The following is a 22,898-nucleotide window of genomic DNA, read 5'->3' as shown; positions in this document are numbered from 1 at the left end:
ATGATTTTCATTGGAATTGCAGGCATAAAGCAAAGGTTTTGTTGACTTTATGAACTTTTATTTTATTTTATTTCTTATTTGTATTGACATTCATTTTTATTTTTATTGTTTGAATAAATAAATAAATAAATAAATAAATAAAATACTTAATATTACATGTAAATGGTCTGACGTATAGAGACAGTAGCCTATACCAAAATAATGGTCATCTGTCATGAAATGTTCTTGAAAACAAGGGCATAGCCTATACACCTAAGAAAGCTAAGAAGAGATATAAAGACATAAAGTTTCACAGCCTAAGCATTATTGGAAGAGCTAAAACTCAGAGAAAACAATGAATGAAAAAAGTGTGTGTGTGGTCCATGGTAAACCTTACCTTGTGGGGACAAAATGTCCCTAAGAGGAAAACCGTTTATACTAAATTAGCTGTTTTATAAATGCAGAAAGCTTTCTGTGAGGGTTGTATTTAGGGGTACGGTTAGGGGACAGAATACACCGTTTATGTCTTATGGAAAATCCCCATAAAACATAGAAAACCCAACGTGTGTGTGGGAATTGTGTTTGCGTTTGTGTGTGTGTGTGTGCGTGTGTGTGTGTGTGTGAGAGAGAGAGAGAGAGAGAGAGAGAGAGAGAGAGAGAGAGAGAGAGAGGGGAAACTGATTCGCTCTCAGATGTTTTAACGCTGACGCGCATTTACACCTTTCAGCGTCACTGTCCATCCATGTAGCCTACCTGATAGGAAACTGAAACCAGCGAAATTCAACTTGATAGCACATTGGAATAAATCGGAAAACTTGCTTTTTCTTCCATTCCTTCTCTGAAAATGAGCAGCCGACGGCGACGATGCAAGCGTCAGTTGATCAAGTTTACCCAGCATATTGCTCGATTAATCACAGGAACTCTGAACTCAGGTATCTTTCTGGATATAATTTACAGCAGTACACAGTATGAGATTAAAAAGTTGCATTGTTTGATTGTCGCTTTGTTCTGCTAAAGTTCATGAGCCTATATCTTTTGTTCCAAAACTGTTAATATTAATTGTTAAATAAATGCTTTACCACAATTAAATCATTACCTTACCATATACATTAGAAATCGGGTAATAGGCTACATTACAATAAATGTAATTAATAGATTAATTACAGATCAGTAGTTCATGAATATTCTAATATGACTACTGTGTATGAAAATATATTATTAATTTTAATGACTTTTCTTTGACTTTTCAAGAACAAAGACATAAGACATAGCCCATTTTGCCATAGGCCTACAATGAAAACAATTTTGTGTTGAAACAATTTTGATTCAGAAATTGCTTACACATATGGCAAGTAACACAAAGAATTAAAAATGAAATATTGTTGTAAAACTGAAATAGTATTTTCTTGTAATGTACTCCAGTAATCTTTGTTTTATTTACAACTTTGAAAAATCAAAGTTATACACACCAGTCAAACAGACCAAGGGCAGTTTTGACATGGGAAAGTTGTATTTACATTTATGCATTTGGATGGTGCTTTTATCCAAAGCAACATTGCACTAAAGGTATAGTCTATATTATAAGTCAAATCCATGACCTTGACAATGCTAGTGACATGCTCTAATGTTTTAGAAAAACAATACATCTGTTGTAGATTAATTCAATAATTGCAATTTATGTGGGCTAATCGAATTGCTTTACATTTTCCATTTTTCTGACAACCATAGTCTGTAATACATTCTAATACAGATTTCCTTTTTTTTTTTTTTTTTTTCACAAGGATTTCATATTACAAGAAAAGGTATTAAAATCAGTGTGTATCAACAGTATGGTGCCATTATGAATATATGTATATTTTTGTTTGTCCTATTGTCCTTGCTGTCCTATAACAGTAAAAAAATGCTCAATAGGCATGTGTTTAAACTGTTTAAACTGTTTCATATTTCATTTTCAAAAACGACATCAGGCAATAAGTAACCACACCAAACTAAAAAATGGCCATGAAAACAACATTATACACTTCAATTACAATAGCGTAATTAAAAGTTATTCAGAATATAATTCACTACAAAAGCTTTGATAATGAATGAGGAAAATGTAATCACAATAATAGAAAGGAACACTTTTTCAGCATTTCAACACAAACTGTCTGTGCAATTATCTATTTTTTATTTGTATTTTTTAAAGATGTTATTAACTATTGAGCAAAGTAAGAAACTTATTGGAAAGTTCCACATTTGTTACTATTATGTCAATCTAAATGCAATATACAATATTAATACATATCACATTGCAACACTTATGCTAATAGAAAGATCAACAGGTGTTTAAACTCCTTCCAGGCTGTCTTGTAAATTCATGCCTTACACCTCTTTTTCTTCCTTGACTCTTCAAGGGTGTAATTACACATTTTACTGAAATACTTAATATTTAATGGCAGAGTTGTAGATCAAATACCTTGCCAAGGTAACACAGAGCCATGTTTCACTTCCATAGAGGTTGGCTAATTGTCTAACATCTTTTAGTGTAAAAATAGCACAGACATGTATACCATAATAATGTAAATCCACCATAGTGTTAATTAAGGTTTTAATATACACTGTTCTTTCATAAAATTGTACTATTTATTCACACAGTGTAATTATTAAATTAGATTGTGTTATGTATTTTGTTTGTATTCAGTCATCATTGTCTATTATTTAAGTGCAATAAAAATAATATAAATAGTCGTTTACCCCACCCTGTATGGGTTATTATTGAAATTACAGTGCTAATCATTAATGGTCTTAACTTTGTGGATGAGAGTTCTAATTAATTTCATTTTTCCCTTGGCTATGCTTCATATCCTTGTGGGACTAAATATAATTACACACTCCATCATTCCATAGCCGACCATAAGACACTGATGATCCCTTAATAATGCCATAAATTAAGTACTGCAGACACCGGTATCTTTTTCAGGTAATTTTATCTGCCACATTTCACATTTCATTTTATTTCATCATTTTTTCTGCATTTGAGAAGTTTTTGTGCTGCTGTTTTATCTACTTGAATATACCTTCCTACCTGAATATCATGCATGCTGAATACTTACATTTAGTATTTGATTCATTTAATCCATTTGATTGGTTTCCCACTGGAGGATTCACTGCTCAGTCCATATTTATGCCTTAAAAGCATCACAAGACTAAAATAGCTACAAACCATTCAATCTTTTCCCCTTTCAAAAACAGGCCACAGCAGACATTTATGAAAGTCATACTGTGTCATGTCGCCACTCAGCAGGAAAAGAATGATTACCACACTCCTCACGACATATTATGCCAACGAGTGGAAAAATGAAAGAAATTACATTAAAATTAATCTCTTGAAATTAACATATGGTTAACTTATGAAGATGTAAAAAAATTTGTTATTTTCATATAAATGTTACCAAAATAGAAAATGTTTTCTTCTATCAGCCACCATTTACTCTTTCATCTGAGCCGAAGTTTGTTGTTTTGTCTCTGTTTCTTGTGTGCGCATTGAATTATTTTAGGTTTCCTCACAACTGTATTCTCAGTCCTAAAATAGATTGAAATACCATATTCTGCCATGTAAATTAAATTTAAGGCCAGTGATTTCACATAAATCATTTTCACATCCTGCACAGAGTTTTTAATAGAACACCTTCATCATCAGTTGCATCGTAATCATAAATGTTTAATCTTTTTTTATAGGTATGCATAGTATATGTACTTTTACAGTCAAACCAAAAATTATTCAGACATTTTTGATATATTTTTACTAGTGGGTGCAGGACACTACAGTTCATTTATGTAAGTGAGGATAGCAAAATAAAGTAAACTGACATATTATACCCAAAAATTCTTCATACAGTGGACTACCAGTAAAATTGATAAAATTTTGGAACCAAAAATTATTCAGACACTTTGACCTCACCATGTTTTGCTTAAGTGTTATCTGTCATAATGAAGATTCATTTTTTCTGACACAGTTTAACTCTGAGATCTTGTCATATTTTATTACCATTTTTTAAACTATAGTGAATAAACTGTATTAATGAATGAAATGTTCAAGGTGTCTGAATAAATTTTGGTTTGACTGTATATATTTAGGTTCATTCCATGTCAACTCAACCAGCGGTCCTCAGAATTTTTTTTGATTTTGATAATTTTTTTCCCTGGCTCCAATTTGGCTCCAAATCTCAGGTGAAAATTGTCATTCTGACCACCCTCTACAAAATATTGGATTATTTGTAGCACCACCTGTGAAATGTGACCAGTGAAGTGGTGGGTGCTGTGACTTGATTGATTGTGTTCTAGGAGCAGCTTGTAAAATCTTGACCAGTCATTAAGTGGGTCATTCTTGCACCCCAATTTTAGCATGTATTAATCCCCTTATACCAAAACAGTTGTTAAACAAGAACATGTTGAACTACAAATAATAAATAGTAGTATAGTTCAAGTAAGACTGGATGTTTCAAAGAACGGTTTTATATGATAATCATTGTGTTACCTTTTTTCTTCTGTATTTTCTTCAGAAATGGTTTATATTTCTCACGGACAAGGGTATTTAGAAATGAGGCTAGAAGTAGGACGTTTTTAAGCACATGGACTATAACTTGTGAAAACCAGTGCTTCTGTAGGACTGCAGGCATCAACCTATGCACCAGGACATTCTCCATGAGAAACTGGGACAGAGGTATTATGCATGTCCTAAAGGAGACACCGCTCAGTGTTTTTAGTTACCTGACCTGCTAAGGCACAGTGGTGAATATTTAATAAAATTCATGGAAACAGGCCAGTAGACCCTTTAAGGTGTTTATGCTATGAATATTGACCCCCACATACTGTACACAATAGCCGCTAAATAGTTTAAGTATTTTATGAACAGCTTTAAATAGCTTTAAACAGCTAGAGGAGTTATACAAAAATCAATCAAAAAGCAATATAAAATACAGCACTGGACAATTGCACAATAAAGCTAAATACTTGTATGTTCCCTAAATATATTTTGTTATGATCTATTATTGAAGTAAAGATCACAGACACAAAATCTGTTTTGACCCTAATGTAGTTTTTCAAATCACAGGTAATGTGTAAAAGGAAACATGGGCTTGACAAATCCATCAATACATGTCACTCTCTTTACATTATTCATCTAAAAGACAAGTGTTTGTGTAATTAGTGTCACTGTACCTGCTAGTGCCAGGATTCTTAATTAAAGATAAAGCTCTAGGTGTCATTGGACAGTTTGCAAGCAAGGGTGTGTCTGAACACCTGCATGTATCACAGTAAATAAAAAAGACTGATTCTTTGATACAGGAGCTGTATTGCTCATAAAAAAAATAATGGCAGCTGTGTGTGCTATGTTGTAGATAATGAGGACGAAGAGCAAGAGAGCACAACGGTGCGGTATCACCCTGAAAATCTGGAGCAACTGCAGTCGCAGACCCATTTCTCAAGACAAGAGCTGCAGTTACTCTATAGAGGATTCAAGAATGTGAGAGTTCAGTTAAACCCCACCTGCTGGGGGTAGAAATTAAAAATGATGTTGTCATTTTTGGGTTTCTGCTCTCTTTGGAGAGATTCCAGTCTCTTAAATATTGCTTTCTTGTCTGATCCTGTTTTTATTAGGATTGTCCAAGTGGAGTTGTGAATGAGGACACATTTAAAAACATCTATGCTCTGTTCTTCCCACTGGGAGGTTGGTCCACTTCAAGTTTATATTATTAAATATGTTTAGCCAAAAAAATAAATGAATAAAAATAATGCCTCTTTTGATATAGTTCTTAGTAGGAAACTAAGATGCAAATTCTCTATGAAAACAAGTGTTAAAGATCTATTGTGCAGGCATTAAAGGCTATTAGTAAATTACTGTATTTAAAAATATATGAGCAGATCACAAGAAAATACATTGTAATGTGACAGTTTGAAGACAGATAACATTTTTCGCACACTGCAGTCAGTGTCTCCTCCTTGTGGTCTGATGTGAGATTTTTCACACAATATTATGGCTTTTTAACAAAACGTTACAACTTACAATATAATATGATTAAACCAGTATACCTTTTTATCCCCTTTGGAATTATGAAGTGTGCCATGTTATGACCAGATTCAGTTAAAATTCTTATTTTATTAAGCTATGGGACAGGCCAAACCAATTAAAATACATGTATAATAAAACTGGCTGCCATTCCATTATAATACTATGTCTTTGACAAGTTTTTAGGTCTATATATGTGTCACAGAAACCTATAAATCTAAAGCATCACATTTTTCCTGCAGTGGTATAATTATATTTATTATTTTCCCAGATTCATCAAAGTACGCTCAGTTTCTCTTCAATGCATTTGATAAAGATAAGAATGGCTCTCTTAGTTTTGAGGTAAGGATTTTTGATTAAATTGTTTTTGTAGAACAGGACAAATATTTGTGTGGAAAAAATATGCATATGAAAAAAGTCATAATGTTTTGAATGGCTTCAATGGTTTGGATACAGTAACACTATTGATTATCCTTTATTTATGAATTTGATCGAGACTTTAATGTCTTCAGATGTTGAAATCACACTGGATAAAAGATTAGGAGGAATGTACAGACACTTATTATGTCCATTCTTTACGACTGCAATAGCTTTAATGTGTTTCTATGTGTTTAAATGCAAGTATGATATTTATGCTTTTTTTTTTTTTTTTTTTTTTTTTTTTTTTTCAGGAGTTAGTCTGTGATCTCTCTGTTTTGTTGAGAGGCACTACTGAAGAGAAGCTGAATTGGGCTTTCAATCTGTATGACATCAACAAAGATGGACAGATTACTAAAGAGGTCTGAAAACTGTAATGTAATTCTCAAGATTATGTGTTTGACTTTTTAGTTTTCAGCCAGGACTAAACAACTTGTGAGGTTTGGTCTGTGATGTACTGAATGCAAAGACTGTGTATTTGATCTTTTTGTTTCAGGAAATGTTGGATATTTTGAAGTCTATTTATGATTTGATGGGGAAATCTATCCATCCACGGCTTAAAGAGGAGGCAGTGAGGCAACACGTCAGAATGTTTTTCCAAGTACTGCTATTATACACTATTATAAAGGGAAAATGTAACTATGCATACATTTTTGGAAAATATGTGCAATTTTGCTATGTATAGCAATTTTCAGATGTAATTTCCACAGGGTGGCGCTAGAAGCACTATTTATTTTAATCCTGTGTGAACATTGGGTTATTTTACCCTTTTCGTGAAAACTCCTAATACACTTTATGAAGACTTTTAGGGTGTGTTCACACTTGTCATGTTTGGTTAAAACGAACCCTAGTGCAATTGCTCTGTTAGTGCGGTTCATTTAAATGTGTGGACGTTGCCATCCGAACCCTTGTGCGCACCAAACAAACTGACCGAGACCACTGAAAAGATGGGTCTCGGACCGCTTCTAAACGAACTCTGGTGAGGTTCAAGTGATATATGAATGCAACACGGACTAAAGACATGTAAACGAACTAAAAACAGGAAGATGAGACCCTAAAAAGGACAGAATCCTCACGCACAGCGGTTTTTCTCATCATGGTTGCGAGTTTGCCCATCACAGGCATCAGACGCGTGTCTCCACGCAGCAGAACATTTGTGTGTGTGACGGAGGGATTCTTGCCACTGTTTTGACTCCTTTACACATTTTATAAGCTCTTCACGAGTTCCCAGCTGGCCAAAATACCACCATATGCAGGCAACGCACACATAGCAAGCACATTTATTGCGCACAGAATTGTTTTGGATGTTCGGTAAGTTCCGTCTCAAAATAGGCAATACGTCATAAAATCAGACCAATCAGGTTGTGAACGTATCCCTTTGCCTTTAGGTTCAGTATCTTTTAGTTCGGTGATAAAATTGCCAATCTGAACGCTAATTGGACCAGGACTAAATGTTTTTTTTTTTTTTTTGGTCCGGACCACACAAACCAAATGAACCAAACTACAAGTGTGAACACACCCTTACACTCGTGACGATTCAGATAACCTCCAGTTGTCAATACAATACATACAATACTTCACGCAACCTCCAGTCGCTAATACATACAATACAGTGACAGCATTCTGTCCACAGGATCAGACACAGGATCATTAACACTAACTCACAGTGTTACTGTCTCACCCTGAGCGCAAGTCATTGCAACATAAGCACATTCTTCCAAAGCAAAGGCAAGAACTAATAAAAAAAATAATTTGCATGCCTGGCTACTCCCAAGGACACATGGGTATAAAAGTAGGCCAGCATGCTGCAGACATTCAGCTTTGTTCTTCGGACCTGAAGCACTGCGTCTCACTTGAGAAGCAATCTATTCATTCACCTAAACCTGCTGGATTCTGAGCACATTCAGCGATCTCTATCTCAGTATGCAAGTATTGTCCCTGTCTCCTTTTATCTTCACGTAAGTTGCAGAGGCTGCCCTTGCCCCGTTATGAGAGATGGGCATTCGCATCCTCAACTACCTCGATGACTGGCTAATCCTAGCCCACTCGCGAGAGTTGTTGTGTGCGCACAGGGACTTGGTCCTCGAGCACCTAGCCCGACTGGGACTTCAGGTCAACTGGTAAAAGAGCAAGCTCTCCTCCGTGCAGAGCACCTGTTTTCTCGGTGTGGGACTTTATCGCCATGACAGCATGTCTTTCACTAGACCATGCTTCACTAGAATTGTGCCTGGTCCCACCTCCCTGGCATGCAGGACCTTGAACTCCTACTCAATAGATTTAATGAGGAGCCTCAGTTTGCAGGTATTTCCATAGAGAGTGATGCTACTTAAGCTCCTCGACAGACATAGCCATCTCCTCAAGTAGCAACTATTTCTCCTATCCAGATCTGAAATGGTGGAGATCAGGAACTTGTAGAGAAGCAATGGCCACAGGATCCTTGGTAGAATCCCATGCTGGCAGATCCACGCCTTGAATTTTCTGGGAAGGCCTGACTTATAAACTTCTTTCAGCCACCCCTCTACCCCCTCACAGGTCTTCTTAATGGATAGTGTATCCTTAACCCTTTGACGCGTACGATCACACCGGTGTGATCAGTCTTGGCTGGTCCCTGGAGTGTACGATCACACTAGTGTGATTAGAACGTTCAGCGCATCACGTGATCAACTGCCAAATTCAAATGTGCTTGCGCGCTTTGGCTGGCGCCAAGCTAGAGCCAGACACGCTCAGCGCTTTTCATATCACAAATATGCAGTGTTTTCAACCACATAATGTTTATTTTAGGTTTCAGACATTTAAATACACATGAGTAGTAGCAAAACAATACATTTAAAGTTTGTAAAATACACACTGATGTCTATAGAAGCGGCAATAACAGTTCTTTCCATTATAATTAGACGACATGTTTTATTCATATCAGATACACATTGTCTAAGTAACTTTAAAGTTTACTCTATTCTTCCCCAGTTCACAGACACTTTCATGTATTTCGGAAGAAGTGGATGAATTCACATGTTGTAAATCCAACAGATCCGATTCTCTGTGAGGCACAAAACTAACATGGCAGCACCCATCGCGCATATAGCTCAACTAACGCGATTATTATAAAGTGTTTAAACGGGCAAAACACATCCACTTGCACATATTTGTCAATCAGAATATCAGATATTTCATGCTATAGTTAACACATTTATGAATATTTTGAATAAAAAAGGAAAAATGAAATAAAAGCAGACCATCAGTCATACAGGCTGCAGTGTGTTATGTGACAAGCAATGACGTGTCACCATGGAAACAATAAAGTGATACGTTCTAAATAACGGTTGCCTTGAAAAACTCACACTGGGGGCTCAGCCAGAATATTTTAAACTTATGTGTGAAAGGATTAAGGCTACTGTCAAAGATCTTCCCCAGACTTTTCACAGGCTTCTCTGAGAGGGTAGGGGTTGGTACTTCTGAGATAGAGAACCAGAACATATTCACTGCTCTATCTTTCTTCAACACCAGGGATCATGATTTTGTTGTCTTGAATGACATTCTGGCCTGTCCCATCAGCCTCTCTGGCCTCTTCAGGACCCATCTGCATCCAGTGGCCACTGTTAAGTCATCCATGTAGACACTAATTGGTGGTTGGTGAATCCCAGACTTAGACTTGGGGCCTCTGCCCTCTGGTTCTGCAGATTTCACCTGCATGTAAATCGCAAAAGCAAACAGGATCACTGAGATGGTACAGTCTGTGACGATTCCCACCTCCAATCTATGCCACTCTAATGTTATTGATACTGAAGAGATTCTCAGGTTGAAGTCACTGTAGTAGTCTAGGATGAGGTCTCTTACTAAGGTTTGTGGGCCATCAAGCCATATGTGTTGGCCAGGTCTAACCACAGTACCACCAGATCCCCCATGTTCCTATTCAGTTGGTCACATTCAACGTACGTCGGACAGACCGACGAATAGGAATCTCGCTAGAGAGACCAATCTGCTTCAAGTGTAACTAAAACGAGCCAATACACATTGGCATGCAATCATATGCAGCAGCTGCTCGCCTCGCAGTGCGGGTATTTGATGAGCAGCAGGTGCGTTGCATCTTCAGCTTTTCGCTTCAGAGCCGAACGGTGTATGTTCCTGTCTGAGATGAGTCAGCTCTTCAGGACGAACGTCTCTCTTCTTCAGTGCGGGCGTACAGCACAGCAGCGGGCAAAAAGCTGTTCTTTCAGCTTAAAAAGGCTGTTCTCAAGGCCGGTAACGGCCTGATTTGGATCCGGAGATGATGGCTATGCTTTCCCCGGCCGCCAACAGGGTCGGGCTCATGTGGAATCCTCCATCGTGTCCTGAGCCCTCGAGGTTGGACGATTGGTATCTCGGGGTGGCGTGTGCTGGTTCTCAGCCACCCACCCCGGTTCCTCACCGGTACGTGGACGGGACCTTTTACTGCCCAAAACCGTTCCGGTGGGTCCTCCTCCCTCACCACTCTTAATGGCAGTGTGGCGAAGGGTTTTACACCAGAGATGTTCACGAGTCTTTTATCTGGAGTCCAAGTCTGAAGTCTTTAAGCTGGAGTCTGAGTCAAGTCTGAAGTCTTTATAATTCGAGTCATTAAAAAAATAAAAAATAAAAAATTCTCATAATAAAATCCTATTTTTTATCCTAGTTGTATTATATAGACAAAATAATATGATCTTTCCATCATCTGTTTTATTTGAAATTAAGGTCCTCTGTTGTAAGGGATAATGTACATCCAGCTTGTTACTTTATAATCCATTACAATGTACAAAACAATCATCCTGGCGAGTAGTCATTTTCAATACAGTCGCTAAGTGGATGCAAGATGGCGCCAGTGAGTCACGGTTTGTTATACAGCTTCGTTGTTATTGACAACAGTCATTATCAGAAAATATCAAACCTCGGAATGTTTAAGAATGTCAATTGAAAACTCTATACATGCTGATTGCGATACGTTAAAATATGAGCTTTAAGTAATAAATGGATTATCATCTCTTTGCATATAATACGAAAAGATTGATAAAACGTAGTGCTAGGTTTAAAGGCTAGATTTTTTTTTGTTCATATTTTAACAGGCTGGCAATCCAAATGAGCCATGCAACTACACCACAGTATAATAGCTAGCTGTCTGTGTAAGTTAATATGACTAACCTTTGTGGATGCGATGTCTCATAAAATTGTTTTCCCGCATTCTGTGCATCTAACCGATCTGGCATGATAATAAACCCAAACGAAAGAACATATGGCACGCTGGCTCCCGTCATGTTTTAATGGGACTCTTATGACATTTCTGAGTTTACGCGCATGGACATACGTAATCAAATTCTATGACAAGAGTCCGGTCTACCACGACAGATAGGGAAATATATGTGACGCAGATATTATAAAACCATTCAAATAAAACAAAAATTCTTTATTTATTATATCAGTAGTTAAGGGTAAAAGACTTGAGTCATTTTTAAAATATTCACGAGTATTTTGTGTCGAGTCGAGTCAAGTCTGAAGTCATTTCAGGTCGAGTCCGAGTCAAGTCTGAAGTCTGTTAAAATGTGACTCGAGTGCGACTCGAGTCCAAGTCACTAACTCGAGTGCCCATCTCTGTTTTACGTGCATCCCCCCTGTGGAGCGGGCCATTGCTATGCAACTGTGCCCTAACTCCACCTGGTGGGGGGAGCCGTCTGCCCTACACGCTATGGAATTGTTGCAGGTCCATCAGGCCAAGGCACTGAAGAACCTGCACAAGGGTGGTCACGATCCACAAGTTCTTCAGGAACTTCGTGCCACGACGGACCTCACGCTTCACGCGACGAAGGTTACGACGCAGTCGATGGGTCGTGCGACATCCACTATGGTGGTCCAGGAATGCCATCTCTGGCTGTGTCTGGCCGACATGAGGGATACCGACAAAGTCAGGTTTCTTAATTCCCCCGTGTCCCAGACAGGCCTCTTTGGCAATGCGGTCGAGAACTTTGCCCAGCAGTTCTCAGCTGTACAGAAGCAGTCTGAGGCCATCAGCCACATCCTGCTGCGGCGGTCAGCTGCTGTGTCCACCCACCCATCCGCCGCCAGCAGAACCTCAGCCTGTCCGTCACCAAGGGCGCCCCCCTGCAGTTGCCCCCGCACCGCAGCAGCAGCCTCCATCCAAGCGGCGCTGTGGAGCCAGTCACAAGCGGGGTGCCCAGCCCGTCCAGGCCCCCGTCAAGAAGGCCGGTACAGCCAAGAGCAAGAGGCCCTAGGACGGGCGACCCGGAGATGGATGGGACTGCTCTTTAGGAGATGGTGACCGCACCACTCCTTCCCCCGGAGGAGGGCCGGGTGGTAAATCCTGTACTTCGTTTTGTTTCTGTTCTGCCGTTGGCTGTTTATACCCAAATTTTCAAAAAAAAAGAGCAGTTTCCTTCATCTCCGGGTAGTGGGAGTGGGAGGAGAAAAACCTCTCCACTCTCATCCCCCTCTTCTATCGCCAGCGGGCAGCAGCGCGCGGTTCGAGAAGGCAACCAAAGCCTCTCCTGCACCCTCTGTCCAACCGTGAAACCAGGTAGGTGTTGCACAGCACACTCAGACCCCCCTACGGGCAGCCTCGCAAAGAGAGCCTCCCGAGCCGCGTCCCTGCGTTCCACCTCACTGCCCCACTGCGGGTACGCCTACGGTCCCTTTGATCCCACTTGTACGGTCTCTTCGAGCCTGGTTAGCGCTCCCCAGTCCGTCTCGCTGGCTCATTCGGACCATCAGGCTCGGCTATGCGATTCAGTTCACCCGGCGTCCCCCAAAGTTCAGGGGTGTCCACTTCACTGCAGTGAAAGCTGTCGATGCGCATGTCTTGCATGCAGAGATTGCGGTCCTACTGGCGAAGGAAGCGATAGAGCCGGTCCCTCCAGCTGATATGAGGTCAGGGTTCTACAGTCCCTACTTCATTGTACCCAAGAAAAGCGGTGGGTTACGACCGATCTTGGACCTGCGAGTTTTGAATCGGAGCCTCCACAAGCTACCATTCAAAATGCTCATGCAGAAACGCATTTTCGAGTGCATCCGTCCCCAAGATTGGTTTGCAGCGATCGACCTGAAGGACGCGTACTTTCATGTCTCGATTCTCCCTCGACACAGGCCATTCCTGAGCTTTGCGTTCGATGAGTCGAGCATATCAGTACAAGGCTTCGGGCTGGCCCTGTTTCCCCGCGTCTTCACGAAAGTCGTGGAGGGAGCCCTTGTTCCCATGAGAGAACAGGGTGTTCGCATCCTCAACTATCTCGACGACTGGCTCATTCTAGCTCAGTCTCGGGATCAGTTGTGCTAACACATGGACCTGGTGCTCAGTCACCTCAGCCAGTTGGGCCTTCAGGTCAACTGGGAAAAGAGCAAACTCTCCCCTGTGCAGAGGATCTCTTTTCTCGGTATGGAGTTGGATTCGTTCGAACAGACAGCACGCCTCATGGAGGAACGTGCTCAGTCGGTGTTGAACTGCTTGAATACGTTCAAAGGCAGGACAGCAGTCCCACTGAAATTCTTTCAGAGGCTCCTGGGGCATATGGCAGCCGCAGCGGCAGTAACCCCACTCGGTTAGCTTCGTATGAGATCGCTTCAGCACTGGCTTCATGGCCTGAGTCCCTAGATGGGCGTGGCAACGCGGCACATACCGAGTGGCAGTCACTCCGGAATGCCGCCAAGCCTTCAGCCTATGGTCGGACCCCTTGTTTTGTGCGGACAACACTGCGACCATTGCGTACATCAACCGTCAGGGTGGTCTCGTCCGCCATCTCCTCCTTTGGAGTCAGAAGCATCTGAGGTCGCTTCACGCCATTCATGTCCCCGGTGTGCTCAACCGCGTGGCCGTCGAGCTCTCACGAGCTGCGCTGCCGGGAGAGTGGCGACTCCACCCCCAGGTGGTCCAGCTGATTTGGAGAGAGTTCGGAGAGGCTCCTGGCACACAGCTGGCCCCGGGGCCTTCGCAAATATGCGTTTCCCCCAGTGAGCCTACTTGCACAGATGTTGTGCAAAGTCAGGGAGGACGAGGAGCAGGTCCTGCTAGTTGCACCCTATTGGCCCAACCGTACCTGGTTCCCGGAACTCATGCTCCTCATGACAGCCCCTCCCTGGCGCATTCCTCTTAGGAAGGACCTTCCTTCTCAGAGACGGGGCACCCTTTGGCACCCGCATCCAGACCTCTGGAAACTCCATCTCTGGTCCCTGGATGGGACGTGGAGGTTCTAGGTGACTTACCCCCCCGAGGTACTTAACACCATCACTTCGACACGTGCACCGTCTACGAGGCGTGCTTACACCTGTTCGTCGACTGGTGTTCTTCTCACCGAGAAGACCCCCGAAGATGTTCGATCAGAGTCGTGCTTTCGTTCTTACAGCAAGGGTTGGAGTGTAGGCTGTCTCCCTCCACCCTCAAAGTTCATGCTGCCGCAATATCCACATACCATGACCACATCGATGGCAAGTCTGTTTGTAAGCACGACCTGGTCGTCAGGTTCCTTAGGGGGGCGAGACGGTTAGATCCTCCTCGACCCCCCTCCATACCCTCTTGGGACCTTGCTCTGGTGCTTCGGGCAATCCAGAATGCTCCCTTTGAGCCTTTGTAGTCAGCAGACTTAAAGATTCTGTCTATGAAGACTTTGCTGCTGGTTGCATTTTCGGTTGACGAATCATGCCTAGAGTTCGGGCCGGGTGACGGCCACATGGTACTGAGACCCTGGCCTGGCTATGTGCCCAAGGTTTCTACCTCTCCCTTCAGGGACCAGGTAGTGAGCCTGCAAGCGCTGCCCCCAGAGGAAGCAGACCCGGCCCTGGCTTTACTATGTCCAGTCCGCGCTTTGCGACTGTACATAGACAGAACTCAAAGTCTCAGGACCTCAGACCAGCTCTTTGTCTGTTACGGAGGCCAGCAGAAGGGAAAGGCTGTCTCCAAGCAGAGGATGGCCCACTGGATAGTGGACGCCATTGCCTTGGCTTACCAAGCACAAGGCTTGTCCTGGCCGCTCAGGTTGCATGCTCACTCTACGAGAGGTGTTGCATCCTCCTGAGTGCTGGCTTTTGGCGCCTCGCTGACAGATATTTGTAGAGCTGCGGGCTGGGCGACACCTAACACGTTCGCTAGATTCTATAGCCTTCGTGTCGAGCCGGTGTCCTCCCGTGTTCTCACCTCAACCGGTCAGAGGCACGGAGAGGCCCCAGCTTAGTGTCGGCTTGCTGCGCTTCATGCATTTATTGCTCCAGAGAGTCCTTACAAGGCAGACCCTGTTGAGTCCTCCGATTACCCTTCGGCAGGTGGACGTAGTGGAGCATCTGGCGCCAGGCCTATACTCTGTTGAATCCTTGAGAACCAGATTTAGGCTGGGTTCCATATGTGTGACCCTACGGGGAACCCATATGTGTATTCCACGGCTGCTCCTAAACGAAGCCCGTGTCTTTCTCTCTGGGAGAACCCACCTCTCATCGGGTTGGAGTCACCCCAGTTCTTCCATGTGTAGTACAGCCCTACTGGTTAGTCTATATGTACTTCTCCACATAACTCCTTCAGGGAAGGATGTGGCTTCTGCAGCGTTCCTTTCCAGTGAAAGGGTACGCTTTCCCAGTGTTATCCAATAGTCTCACTGAGTGGGTTTTTTGGGGAACATCAGTGATCGACACTCTCTGTGTTAGCCCCGTCCCACCGTCCTTAGGCAAGGAGGTACAGGAGGCTTGCAACAGAGCGCTGGAAGGGGGCAGCTCCTGTGGCGCTTTGGTAGGGATTCATATTCGGTTACAAAGGTAACCCTCGTTCCCTGAAGGAGGGAACGGAGATGTACGTCCTGTCGCCACAGTCGCTGGACCCCGCTGATGCTGTCGCCTAACCTGTTTGGCTCCTCAGTGAAAACCTGAAGTTGCAATGCACCTGCTGCTCAATAAACACCTGCACTGTGAGGCGAGCAGCTGCTGCATATGATTGTATTGTATTGGCTCGTTTTAGTTACACTCGAAGCAGATTGGCCTCTCTAGCGAGATTCCTATTCGTCGGCCCGTCCGACATACGTCTCTGTTCCCTCCTTCAGGGAACGAGGGTTACCTTTGTAACCGAGACGTTCTACTTAGCTTGGTACCCCTGGTATGCCTGGTACCCCTGGAATGCCACCTATCTGCACTGAAGTGTCAATATATCCATTCTTGAGGAAGGAATCATCCATTCGCTTAGCTAAAATGCTGAAGAAAATCTTCCCATCAACACTAAGCAACGAGTAACTTATAGAACTTGTGCACCTTATTGTCAGGGTTCTCCTCTGAAAGTTCAGTCTGTTATGTTTGTGTTCAATGTATCTTTGTTTGTGTTGTGCTTGAGCACATGGCTCTGTTTGTGTTTGTGTTGGCCATGTGCTCCTCTGTTCCCGCCTTCATGTTTCCTATTACCACGCCCCCTTTGTTTTGTTGTTGATTATTCCTCGTTTGTCTAAATTGTTTTCACCTGTGCCTTATGATCCTTGCTCCCTTTCTTGTTGAGTCCTTGTTAGTCTAAGTGTTGTCACCTGTTCCTCATGTTCCTTGCTCCCTTTATATTGTGCCCTCTTTCAATCATGTCTTTACCAGTTCGTTAAACATTGTTCCTCTCTTATTCCTAGTACTTTTTTTTAGCCTAAGCCTTTAGTGTGTTTTTCGGTAGTTACTTAGTTTTTCTTGTTATTCTAGTCGAGTTTTGATTCTGAGTATCCTTGACATTAGTTAGTATCATTCCTTTTGTGTTTTCAGTTTTTTACTGTAATTCTTAAATTACTTTAGCTTTCCTTCATCTAACTTTATTTATTTGTCTTTGTTTATTATTCTACTAGTTCTCTATTTTACTCCTAGCTTAGTTTTCTGTTTTCATTCTTTAGTTTATTTCTTTAGTATTAGCTCTTTTCTTTATCCAGCATTGGTTCCCGTTGTCAGTCTTGTCATGTTGTGTCTTGTCTTGTTTGCTTTGTCTCTGTTCTCTCCTAGTCCTGTTCAGCAAGCTGAGCTTTCCTGGCCGCTTTGTCTATCTGCTAAGCAGCCAGACTGGTGCAGTGCCTGTTTGTGCCCAGAGAGTCACTCTTCCTGTGCTGTGTGTTCCTGCCTGGTCCTCTCTGTTCTCCTCCAGTCTTGCGCTGCTGTTCTAGTACTGCTCCCCAACCTACCGTCATCTTGGGTTGGACTCAGTGGCCACTCTCTCAGCCTGCCTGTCATTGTGCCTCATCCCTGCCTGCTGTTTGGACTGTGTTCCCTTCCTCACAATATCTTGTTTTGTCTGCTGTTCTGTTAATAAACTCCCCTGAACACTTATTCTGCATCTGATTCACCACATCTTGAACTTCTTTTAGGAGTGGCCCCTTCAGGTCAAATATCTCATCAGGCTCTGGTGGTCTTATCACAGCCTCACACTGCCCCAAGTTTTGGTCTCTGGTCTCTAAAAGTGTTGTGAAGGTGTTGATCATCTTCCTCCTTCAAGGAGGCTTGGTGCCTAAAGCGTTTCTACCCAAGGAGCTGCTTAATAAACCCAAATGGGTTATTAATAATACCAGTCCACTTCCTAGCTCTCTCCCTCCGCCGCCTCCTATGTTACTCAGCTCTGTGCAGGGTTAGCCACCCACGCCAACCTGGTTGCCATCTTTTTGAGCTGCCCTCTGTCTCTCTAGATGTCACTAAACATTCTAAATATCCTCCACAACTGTCTGTGAACTGGCATTCATACACTATATTGCCAAAAGTTTTGGGACGCCTGCCTTTGCGTGCACATGAACTTTAATGACATCCCATTCTTAATCCGTAGGGTTTAATATGGAGTTGGCCCACCCTTTGCAGCTATAACAGCTTCAACTTTTCTGTAAATGCTTTTCTCAAGGTTTAGGAGTGTGTTTATGGGAATTTTTTTACCATTCTTCTAGAAGCGCATTTGTGAGGTCAGGCAGTGATGTTGATGAGAAGGCCTGGCTCGCAGTCTCCACTCTAATTTGTCCCAAAGGTGTTCTATCGGGTTGAGGTCAGGACTCTGCGCAAGGCCAGTCATGTTCCTCCACACCAAACTCGCTCATCCATGTCTTTATGGACCTTGCTTTGTGCACTGGTGCGCAGTCATGTTGGAACAGGAAGGGGCCATCCCCAAACTGTTCCCTCAAAGTTGGGAGCATGAAATTGTCCAAAATGTCTTGGTATGCTGAAGCATTAAGAGTTCCTTTCACTGGAACTAAGGGGCCAAGCCCAACCCCTTAAAAACAACCCCACATTATAATCCCCCCTCCACCAAACTTTACACTTGGCACAATGCTGTCAGGCAAGTACTGTTCTCCTGGCAACCGCCAAACCCAGACTTGTCCATCGGATTGCCAGACAGAGAAGAGAATACATCTCCACTGCTCTAGAGTCCAGTAGTGGCGTACTTTACACCACTGCATCCGACGCTTTGCATTGCACTTGGTGATGTAAGGCTTGGATGCAGCTGCTCGGCCATGGAAACCCATTCCATTAAGCTCTCTAAGCACTGTTCTTGAGCTAATCTTCTGCACACTGTACACGTCAGCATGCGCTGACCCTGTTCTGTGATTTTACGTGGCCTACCACTTTGTGGCTGAGTTGCTGTTGTTCCCAGTAGTGAGGAAATTTCACGAATGGACTTATTGCACAGGTGGCAACCTATCATGGTACCATGCTTGAATTCACTGAGCTCCTGAGAGCGACCCATTCTTTCACAAATGTTTGTAGAAGGAGTCTGCATGCCTAGGTGCTTGATTTTATATACCTGTGGCCATGGAAGTGATTGGAACACCTGAATTCAATGATTTGGAGGGGTGTCCCAATACTTTTGGCAATATAGTGTATCTGCCTCCAATTAGTTAGCAATGCCCAACCTACTACGGTCCAATCAATTCCCAAAGGACAAAATCAAGTCCCACCCTACATATTTTTTCTTGTTTCAGAAGAAGACTATTGCAACTTCCATTCCATGTGTTCATTCACATTTTTATTGAGATCAGGCTGGTTATGCAGCAGTCATATTTATTAGAATCACTGTCAAAAGTTTTGTTATGCATGACTAGATTACTTCTCACTCCTCACATTGGAAAGCAAAACTGCATTTGAATCATATTTTTGTTTTTCTTTTGTTTTTCTCCCCTAAGAAAATGGACATAAACCAGGATGGTGTTGTAACTATTGATGAATTCATTGACTGCTGCCAAAAAGTATGTCTCATTTTAATCTTTATCAAAACATTTATTACTTTTAGCAGATGCATAATAATACCACTTTTGTTTTGCAGGATGAAAATATCATGCAGTCTCTTAAGATTTTTGACAATGCAGTTTAGATGTTAATCAGGAATTCCAACAGTACTTTGACAATTCTGAGCAACACTCATTGGATAATTTCATCTTTTCTGTGCTGCTGTTCTGTTCAGGACAGAGCTGGACAACTCTGGACTGCTCCAGATGCCTGTGAAGTGACTGCTAAATGTATACATACCTAGGGACAAGTTTGGGGGCTGTAGTGTGATACAAATGTAAGGTCAATGTTAGTGGTAGAACAGCAACTGCTTTTACTAAACAACATCAGTGTTCTAGTATTATGTGCTTCTGTGGTTACTGACATGGCTCATTTTTGGGTGCACTAACTAGCTATTTAATATTAATTGTATCACACATTTTCTTTTTCCACAGCTGAACTCTAAGTACTCTTGGTATACTTAGGTAGAGATTAAAACCATGTTTAACCCTAAACTTTTTAATATTTATTCCAATAGATGAATAATTTACTGTTTTTACTTGAAATTCTCAAGGTCAAGCTAGAACCATGTATCTAAAGTGAACACTCACTTTTCTTGACGTCAAATACGCACATCGTTTTTAAAGTAACACTAGATTTTTCAGCCAAAAACTAGTTCTGAGGTTGTAGTGTTTTATTTTTATTTTAATTATCTCTATATATTGTACTTGCATATGATGCAAAAAATTTAATTCTAATTAACAATGTTTTCATAACACAAGGCCTATAATACTCGAAAGTGGTAGGGACACATTTTTTTTGGTAACCAAAACACAGTGAAGACTTATTTTTGAAAATAAATATTCCATATGCATAAAAAAGAGGAAGGCATCTGTCAATACTTCAAAAGCAGTTAGAAGGTAGAAATTGATTTGTATTATTTGTGGTCATTTTGCTTGACCTGAGAATTTTGCTTATCAGAACAATGATTTGTTTTTCTTCTAAAGCTGTTAGCATGCACAGTGTACAGTGATGATGAAATTTGGCTTCTTTTCTCCTTAATTTTCTCCTTAATTTTATTTTGGTGCTATTTTCTGTTCTCTAAGTGCAGAAATGCTTTGATTCATTAAATTCTTTCCTTATTGTCCATATCATTAAACTAGCAATTATTCGAAGAACAGATCCCATAAATGAAATTTAAAGCTGCTGTCGGTAACTTTTTTTTTTTTGGTTAAAAATGATCCAAAATCAATTATTAAGCAAGTACATAACCAATCAGTGTTCAAAGCTATCTCCTTACCTTAGCCTGATTCACAATGGTAAGCTTGTAATAATGTTTTCTAATTTGAGTGGTACTGTTAGGTTTCCATGGGAAATACAAGCTTGCCGCCTTTGTGTCATGATGTCACGTCTGTATACATAAAGGAGTCCCGGCTAGTTGGCTATATCGCATTTGTGGATGCTGCAGGTGGCAAGTCATTTGTTGCCTCTTCTTGCAGCAGCTGGAATAAATAATAACTGGTAAATCACCAGTAGTAAAAAGCAAAAGACTTTGGACAGTGGAGTGACTGAAATTAGATTATATTCAAGTTTTAAATGTGCATCTGATTACAGATATGTGGGATTACACTGTACTTACAAAAGATTTGTATTTCAAAGAGAACAAATTCTAAGGAACATTAAATTGTTTTTTGAGTTTAAAAGAACAATTTCTTTAGATGGAATTCAAATGGTATGACAACTAGAGATTAGACAGTACAGAAATTGAAATCTACAGATAACACTAATACACACTAATTAACATGTAGTCATGCAATGTTGATGTTGTTAACGTTAACAATTTGAGAACAAGTATAACAATAATAATTTGATGTGAGCTGAGCTAACATTATGATTGTTAGATCTAATCACCATTGGTAGTGCAATTTATTGTAATTTTTTTTTTTTCAGTTGGTCAGAACAAAAGTGGCAGACATGTTATTTGCTTTTTCAGGTGACATTTTCTGGTGAAACTTCTTATTTTGGACATACTTCCAAGACGTAGTATCTGTAATTCCGCAGTACAGTGAATATCCACACTGGTGCGTTGACTGACAGCCTACATATACACCTCAAAACATTATATTAATCCATGCTGAGGAGCTGTGCTGATGCACAACCTACGTAAAGAAGATAATTCTGCAAATAACTGCAATTGCAGGTTTCAAACAGAGATGGCAACTAAGAGGCAAAACTTATGGACTGCAGCTTTAAGTAGTTAGTGAAACTCTATTACTGTAGATTAGGATGCCTGGACAAGGTAACATTACTAATAATACTATATCTCTGATAGACTATTTTACACATTTAAACTTAAACATTAAATAAGGAATTAATGCTAACTAGTAATTATATAGGACTCTCAAAATCATCTCGGCTCCCCTGAGAAGGGTAACGAGACACTGCATCATGGAGTTTAAGCTATGGGAATGCTTCATGTGAGACAATGTCTGAAGCACATGTGTTACAGCCAGTCTCGATTGGCTACTGCAGTCAGGTGACATCACAGGTGCGCCGGCAGGGTATAAAAGGGCACCTAGTGAAGACATCATCAACTTCATATTGTCTGAAGAAAGATGTACTGTACAGGCATGACGGAAGTATGGCAACCCTTTCGAAGTGGAACTCAACACTGCGCCATGGAGTTGACGCTATGGGAATATAATACCCACATCGCCATACTGAACAAATGCCAGCTCACTGTGCTGTAAAATTACACAGCGAGCTAGGCTGTAGCCAAAAAATTGCAAGCACACCTAGTGACCAAGAACTAAATAGCTTGAGGTGCGGCGTATGCAGCTCAATACAACGCCTGTATTTAAAATGTCCAGAATATAAAATATACCAGTGTTAGGAAATTAGGCTTTGATAAAATTTTAATATCAATTGGTACAAATATTTAATTAATACCAAAAAGAGAAGAGATGCTTCTAAGTCAGAGTGCCTCCTCTTTCTCAGGTCTGTAGTTAGTCATTGGCTGATGACATAATAGTTATTTTGCTCATTCTGCCATTGTCAATAAAATGGACATTGCACTGCACTGAAGATCTGAAATTATAGAGATTTCTAAGATACAACTGATTTTTTTCAACATAGTATATAGTTTTTTGGCAAATGATGAGAGATGGTACCAGTAAATGATGCCCTTTTGATGGTACATTCTAATAGATGATTGCCTAATTATAATTGAAACTGCATTCCAAAGTAGTTCTTGTGTGACTTTTTA

The 22,898-nt window shown here is 41.2% G+C and overlaps 1 protein-coding gene across 1 annotated transcript; it reads left to right on the top strand.

Annotated features, from left to right (window-relative positions):
- The first annotated feature begins 679 nt into the window (after positions 1-679).
- Positions 680-20,811, top strand: kcnip4b (potassium voltage-gated channel interacting protein 4b). The gene is made up of 8 exons (XM_051893757.1): positions 680-911; positions 5,361-5,485; positions 5,620-5,689; positions 6,300-6,370; positions 6,700-6,807; positions 6,942-7,046; positions 19,552-19,614; positions 19,692-20,811. The coding sequence occupies exons 1-8, from the start codon at positions 824-826 to the stop codon at positions 19,737-19,739; spliced, it is 678 nt and encodes a 225-aa protein (XP_051749717.1). The 5' UTR covers positions 680-823; the 3' UTR covers positions 19,740-20,811.
- The last annotated feature ends 2,087 nt before the right edge of the window (positions 20,812-22,898 follow it).

This window comes from Ctenopharyngodon idella, chromosome 1, assembly GCF_019924925.1.
Source record: "Ctenopharyngodon idella isolate HZGC_01 chromosome 1, HZGC01, whole genome shotgun sequence".
Lineage (NCBI taxonomy): Eukaryota > Metazoa > Chordata > Actinopteri > Cypriniformes > Xenocyprididae > Ctenopharyngodon > Ctenopharyngodon idella.
This window is presented reverse-complemented; position numbering and strand designations above follow the sequence as displayed.